The sequence below is a fragment of the Kryptolebias marmoratus genome, linkage group LG9 (assembly GCF_001649575.2).
Source record: "Kryptolebias marmoratus isolate JLee-2015 linkage group LG9, ASM164957v2, whole genome shotgun sequence".
Classification (NCBI taxonomy): domain Eukaryota; kingdom Metazoa; phylum Chordata; class Actinopteri; order Cyprinodontiformes; family Rivulidae; genus Kryptolebias; species Kryptolebias marmoratus.
The window spans coordinates 27,381,549-27,388,859 of NC_051438.1; the positions used below are offsets into that span (position 1 = coordinate 27,381,549).

At 44.0% G+C, this 7,311-nt stretch overlaps 2 protein-coding genes across 2 annotated transcripts in view; one reads left to right on the top strand and one right to left on the bottom strand.

Moving 5' to 3' along the window:
• The window catches only part of fgf2 (fibroblast growth factor 2), a 4,775-nt gene extending 1,810 nt beyond the window's left edge, over positions 1–2,965 (top strand). The window contains exons 2-3 of the mRNA XM_017417380.3: positions 1,071–1,174; positions 2,205–2,965. Of these exons, the coding sequence (XP_017272869.1) occupies positions 1,071–1,174; positions 2,205–2,390 (290 nt within the window). The 3' untranslated portion in view covers positions 2,391–2,965. The remainder of the gene's footprint in view (positions 1–1,070; positions 1,175–2,204) is intronic.
• nudt6 (nudix (nucleoside diphosphate linked moiety X)-type motif 6) overlaps positions 2,080–7,311 on the bottom strand; it is a 14,675-nt gene continuing 9,443 nt past the window's right edge. The window contains exons 4-5 of the mRNA XM_017417400.3: positions 4,998–5,052; positions 2,080–3,951 (exon numbers count right to left, since the gene is read on the bottom strand). Of these exons, the coding sequence (XP_017272889.1) occupies positions 3,575–3,951; positions 4,998–5,052 (432 nt within the window). The 3' untranslated portion in view covers positions 2,080–3,574. The remainder of the gene's footprint in view (positions 3,952–4,997; positions 5,053–7,311) is intronic.

A 7,311-nucleotide genomic window follows, 5' to 3' on the forward strand; every position in this document is an offset into this window, starting at 1 on the left:
AAAACAGACAAAAACCTGATCATACAGAAATTAAAACTATATATTGTTGGCTTCTAAGTCACTGTCAGAGAAAACTTCACTAATTAGGCTCAGTTTTTTTAAGCAAAATAAGAATCAGAGACTCGATCTGAACCAGACTGGAGGGCCGGATGAAATGTTACAGAGGGCCCGATCTGGCCCACGGGCCTTGAGTTTGACACGTGTGCTCTAACTGAATCATCTCCCTCAGGTTTCTGGGGGTTTTTTAGGTGGATGTTGTCACAAACCTTTTCCGATTAAACTGATCCCCGGACGGCGAGGAGCAGAGTTTCTCGTCTCTCAGACCTGTTGTAGTTTTTTTTTTTATTCAGGGTAGAACGCCTCTTTGATCCGTTAACCGTACACAGATGTGTCGGGAGCCTTAATGTGGATCCGTTTAAAGCGGATCCTCTAATTTACCTCGTCGGGGCCCCCGCTTCCTGTGATCAGATGCTGTCACAACAAACAAAGATGATGGAGAAGATTCTGAAAGTTAGCTGATAATTACATCGTTTATTCTCCCAGGATGGTCGAACGTTCTGCCTCCAGTTAACTTATTGGAGTTTTAAGCTTTATTTATTTAAATTGTTCAGTCTTACAGATGCTGTTTGGGTTCATTTAAGGTATTTTTGCACAACTTGTGTGATCCAGATTTGTCAAAACCTGAGCAAGAGTTTGGTTCCCAAAATGCTGTAAAATTATCCCTAAAATCTCCTTTTTGCATTTATTTTGCAAATGCTTTCATAAAAGAGCTCTTTTGGCAGGAATACAGTGTAAATGTGAGAAATATGAATCTGAAATATGAAGTAATTCATAAATACATGGTGTGGGACTTCAGTAACCTCAAACAAACAGTCTTTAAAAATGTTCTTTTACATTTTTTTATTTGCTTTAAGTCGTGTTTGTTGCTGCAGTCTCTCAAATGTAATTAATCTTTACTTTTTCTTCTAGTGGCCGGCTTTCCTGTGTCCACAAGCAGTCTTTAATTAGACGCAGCACAGAATAAACCAGGTTATATTAAAGCTTAAACTCTTTTGCGTTCCTGTTCCCAGTAAAGCTGAAGATCCAGGCGACCTCCGTGGGGGAGGTGGTCATCAAAGGAGTTTTTGCAAACCGGTATCTAGCAATGAACAGGGATGGACGGCTGTTTGGAGCAGTGAGTATCTTTTCATTCAGAGTTCTTACACTGTAAAATAATCCCAGTCCTGGTCGTATCTTATCAGGTTTAAATTAAACAGTTTGAACTAAAAGTTCTTAAACTTCACTGAACTATAGTTTAGTTTCAAATCGCCTGCTGCTGAAGGTGATAATGTTTCTGCCCGTGTCTGTAGCAAAATACCTGCATCTCATGAACCAGAGGATGGATTTTAATTAAAATCTTCATAAATTATTCGCTGGATGTTTGTCCCCAACTGAATAACGTTTGGCGTCAGCCCCATTCAAGATGGCTGCCAGAGCTAATCAACACCATAACAGCTGAAACTTCTCGGTTACAGTAAATTCATCAGAAACCACCTGAGGAAACTTTTAGACAGTGACCTCTGAATGAGATCCAAGATGGCCGCTACAACTAACCAACACAAAAATGGCTGCACCTCAGTCAGTTTTACAGATATTGAGCTGAAACTTGGAGTGGTGGTAGCTGAGAGTCACCCCCAACAAACACTTTAAGCACCAACAGCAGATCCTGGTCCTCAGGGTCTCCATCCTGCAGGTTTTCCTTGTTTCTCTGCTCCAACACACCTGATTCAGAGGTTAAATCACCTCTTCATGTTCTGCAGAAGCCTGTTAATCACCCATTGATTCATAACAGGTGTGTTGGAGCAGAGGAACAAGGAAAACCTGCAGGACCAGGATTGGACACCCCTGGCCAACAGATTACTCAAAATCAGACAAGATGAAGCGTCAGATTCAGCGTGGACAGGAGAGTCATGACTTTTTTCTTCTTCTTTTGGCTCAAAAAGTCCAAATATCACAACTTTACCGTATTGCCCGCCACCTTCACAGCAGCGGGTGATACTCTAACTCCTGTTAGGAAACAAATGACTCACCTCAGAGTGATTTAGTAAGAAAGTATTTCAGGTTTATTGTCATAGAAACCGAAAACTGACATCTTTTCCTAACAAACGAGGTATTAGATGAGTTCTTTTAATTAAACGTTCACGCTTCTTCTTCTGTCCTTCCAGAAACGAGCGACAGACGAGTGCCACTTCCTGGAGCGCCTGGAGAGCAACAACTACAACACCTACCGCTCCAGAAAGTACCCCACCATGTACGTGGCACTGAAGCGGACTGGTCAGTACAAGTCCGGGAGCAAAACCGGGCCGGGTCAGAAGGCCATACTCTTCCTTCCCATGTCGGCCAAGTGCTAATCAGGGATCCGAGCTCTTCACTGAAGCGCCGAAGGAGAAGATGTGAAGCCAACGACAACAGTATTCCATAACCTAAAATAGCTGTGACTCATGACTGTTTGATGAGTTTTTTAATGTTGGGTCGGTGCCACATTTTCAGACCCGATGAAACCAGGACTTCCCTGGAGTCTGACGGCCACCGTCGAGCAGCAGGAGCCCGGTCCCGTCTGCCCTCTGAACCAAACAGCTTGTTTAAGCGTCCATCTTTGCCCGTCTGGTGCCATTAAAGATTAAACGTTAGAGCCAGGGATGTTCTGATCACTAACCTGCAGTTTAACGCCTCAGTCTAAAGCAGGAGTGGGCACCATCCTGCAGGTTTTACTTGTTTCTCTGCTTAAATCACCTCTTCTTGTCCTGCAGAAGCCTGTTAATCACCCATTGATTCAGATCAGGTGTGTTGGAGCAGAGGAACAAGGAAAACCTGCAGGATGGAGGCCCTGAGGACCAGGATTGCCCACCCCTGGTTTAGAGCTTTTACATTTTACCAGTTTATTTATTTTCTACTTAAGAAAGTCGTTTTACTCCCAAACTATTGGCTAAAATGATCAAAACAGTAGCTAAATAGATCAAATTAGGAGCAAAAAAAGTCGATTTCAGAGATCAACATTTTTGAAGGAATCGAAGAGATTTCTCTGAGAATTTGTTTTGTAAATATAGTTCAATGATTCAAAAACTATAATAGTTACAGAAACCTAAAGTCCCAGCACACTCCCAACTGAGCTGAATGTTTCCATAAACGAAGGGTTAAAATAGCACAAAGTCTGCAGAAGTAGTTTGACTGCAAAGATGTTTGCAGAGCTCAGATTTTATTCTTTAAAAGCTTACTGGATGCAAATGAAGCTTCCAGTTTTATAATTATGATAACAATGTACCTGTAAAATCTGAAATCTGTGCAAAGAAGGCATTTCATTTGATCCGATTTTACCCATTCATTTAATAAGGCAGCAGTAAATATTATTTATACCAGCTGCTACAGTTAGTTTCAGCTGAGCTGTACTAATACCTTCATGTATCAAGGGATAAATCCTTCAGAGCAGCTGTGGACTCAGAATGAGGCCATTTAAAGTGTTAAAAACATTAACCCTAACCCTGCAGCACCAGATCAGAAATCCACTTTCCTCCCGCCCTAACCTCGAACCCAGGCTCTATGATTGGGTGGGAAGTGGCCTGTGGTACAGCTGGTACAGCACCCCAGAGTAAACGGCGGGCAGCTCCTCCATGGCGAGGTCGATCTTATCGAAGCCCCGCTCCAGGCCGAAGAGCAGCAGCCTGGCGACGCGCGACGTGACGGGCGTGGCGCTGCTGGTTTCGGCGAGCTCGCCCACGCCCAGCCACTCGCAGCGCAGGCACTCCTGGGTGCAGAAGTCGATGCGGTACGTGAGCGGGCTCAGTCGGCAGATGGCGTACAGGTCCGACATGCCGAAGGCGTTGGGGTGGCGGTGCTGCTGCCGGATGCTGAGCAGAGACCGGAACTCGGAGCGAACGCCGGTCTCCTCGAACACTTCGCGAACAGCGGTGGCGCCTGAGACACGATCATGAAACGTTCAGGAGGGGAAACAACTCAAAGGTCCTGACAGTAACAGAGATATTTAAAACAAAAAACAAAAAGGGAAAACACGTATAATTTCTTAGTAGAAACACAAGTTTGACGCTGCTTTTTGGATGGAATCATGTACATAATTTTATAGCTGCTTTTAAAATACTACAATCCCAGATCTGAAAAGGTTGGGACGTTGTGTAAAATATAAATAAAAACAGAATGCAGAATATCCAAATCCAACGTTAGTCCCGAGGAAACACAAAAGGTCAGCGAGAGGTCAGGAGGAGGACTGCAGATAAAAAGAGGCTGAATCTGTCAGAAGGAAAGATGGGCAGAGGGTCACAGAAACTGTCTAAAAGAGTGGAACAATTCTAGAATAATGTTCCTCAGCCTTTGAACATCCCATCGTCTCCAGATTTGAGTCGGTATTAGATGTTGGTGATCAGGTTCTGGTTCTGCACAGGAACACTGTCTGTAAACACAGTTCACCGTGCCGTCCACAGATGCTGCTTAAAGCTCTATCAGGCAGAGAAGAAGCCAGATGTGAACAGATGTGTCTCCTCTGGACCAAAGAGGAGAACTGTTCTGAGGTCAGCCTGCCTCTCTGATGGTATGGGGGTGCATTAGTGCCTCTGGAAAGGCTCTGCTCCCATCCAGGACTGTTGAACCTCAGGTCCAGATGTTTACAGATGCTGCACAGAGGGAAACGTGTCCCATGTTCCCCTGTGAGGGGCAGCCGTCTGGGTTTGATCCCGGGTTGCGTCAGGAAGAACATCTGGCGTGAAGCGATTGCCAAACCGGCGGCGGTGAGCCTCGCAGCCAGAAGAAAAAACACAAAACCAACCATGTTTGATTCTTTGCATTCTGTATTTATTTAGATTTCACAGACCCTCCCGAGGCTGTCCACACTCACACGTTGGTTTTGTACAGTTCGGACGAATGTATCAGTTTTGAGCGTATTATTAAACTCAAAGGTTTCTGTTAGACGTACTGTATTAGCTGCGTTTGCTGTCGAGCGCGTCACTCACCGATGTTTTCTCCCGGATCAGACAGACCGCCAGGAAACTTCCAGGCGTTCTTCGTCTGAAATGGAAAAAAAAAAGTTATCTGTTTTAAAGAGTTTGTACACAGATTTCATCATGCAGACAGCAATAAGTCCCGTTTTATTAAAGAATAACGTTTCACTTGTTTAGTTATTGAATTTTACCTGCGGTGAAGTGACTGTTTCACTGATATTTAATAACAGTATGCTGCTGGTTAAATTATGAGGTTTAAAAGTTACTGTTTTTTGTCTTAGTGGGGAACACAAATGCACTACGGCTTTTATTTTTAAGTAAAGCTGACAAAAAAATGCAATATATTTGGGGCTTTTTCTAAAATGTGCTGACAGAATGAAATAAAAAATGTTCTGTTCATCTCAAATTGGTGTTTTTTTTCACACAGAAGGTGTCCGAGCTATGGAGAGCCATTTCGGCCAAAATTAAATAAAATAAAAAATGGGTAAATAAATTAAAAAATGGGTAAAATAACTAAATAAATCAAAAAAAGAGTAAAAAAAACATTTATTTATTTTCATTAACCCCATTATTCATTTTCCCAGTTTTACTTTACCTATTTTTCATTTACCCTTTTATTGAAAAATTGATTATCTTCCCATTTACCAATTCCTCTTATTCATTTAGTATTTCCTTATTTTCTTATTTATCACATACACTTTTCCAATTCTTCGTCCCTGATTTAATATGTTAATGAGGGGCGGTGTCTTCAGGCTACACTGTCAGCCTATTGGTTAGATTCATCTAACCAAAATAACCCCAAATAACTCACGAAGAAGAGATGTGACGTCACTTCCTGTTAACATCAGAATGCCGGGAGCGTGCAGGAGCAGCGACCGAAGCTAAAATGTGCGCTAATGCTTCACATTTGCCCACAAAGATTTCAGCAAAACACCGCAGTGAAGTTAGTTTTAAGTTGGATGCTGGATATCCGCGCTCCGCGGAGTTGGCGGCGTCTGGCTCACGGCTGACTTAGCCGTTCTTAAGTGAACCACCGCGCGTGAGAGAAGGGGCCGGCAGAGAACGGCTGGCCGACATTAGCGCTCCTGTTTCGGGTCAGCCGTGAGCTAGACGCCTTTAACTCCGCGGAGCGCGAATATCCAACATCCAACTTAAAACTAACTTCACTGCGGTGCAGACACAAAGTGTTTGTCGATGCGTTTATGTTCCATGATTACACTGCAGGACATGCAAAACAGCTGCAGCTGGGGAGGAAACTGGTTTGCAACCGCAGTGAATTTATTTACCCATTTTTTATTTTATTTAATTTTGGCCGAAATGGCTCTCCATACCGAGCTGGTTTAAGTGTTCGAATCCGAGTCAATAACCCCTCAGGGACCCTCCTGTCATCGGGACGTTTGGCTCCCAGATGGATTACATGGAGACGTTAGTTTGTTGCGTTCAGGAAGTTCAGAGCAGGTTAAAAGCCTTGAAGAGCGTTCAGACACGTAACCACATCTGGACGAGAGCCATGACGACGAATAACGAGCTCCTAACTTTAAACACGAGCGTTCACACTTGACTTGTGTCGTTTATAGTTTGATAACGGTCACGGTCTCAGAGGGAACGCTGTTTACCGTCACTTCGGAGCATAATTTAGTTTTTAAACAGCTCGTCAGAGAGCCGCCGTGCTGCCGTAAACATCCTGTTTACAGTCTGGATCCACTCAGCCTCACTGCGTCTGGCTAACCTGCTGCCTTCAGGGTCAATCAGCTGACCAACCACAGCGCTTTCAGGATAACCACGGCTGGGAAGAAACGAGCCAAAGCTGAGACGTTTGGACAGAAAACGGATCAGAGAGAAGTCATTAATGTGTCGTTTTAACAGTAAAAACATCAAATCTGTTTACAAGCAGGTCTGTCAGTTCATTTAAATAATACTTCAGTTTAAACCTGGTTCACACTGGCGGCGCCAGGGGGGCGCTAGGGGGTGCTGTAGCTCCCCCTGGAAAAGTCATAGCACCCCCGTAGCACCCCCAAGCAAAGGCATAACCGGGGTATGTGTGGGACATGTCCCCCACTTCCCTTATGTATGTCCTATATCCCTCGCACTTTTTCCAGCCGTTGCAATTGTTTAATTCGTTGTTAACATGTGGGGATGTGTTTTTCCGAGCCGTCTTTGAACGCACCATGAGTGCTGCGTACACAAGGTGGATCGGGAGACTTGCTGCTTCCCATTGTTGCATGGTGCATCAGAAATATGTTCAGCAAACTAGCCAGAGCCAATAAGAGGCAAAAAACTTTGCAAAGTTTTTTCCAAACAAACCGTGTAAGTTGAGTAATGGAGT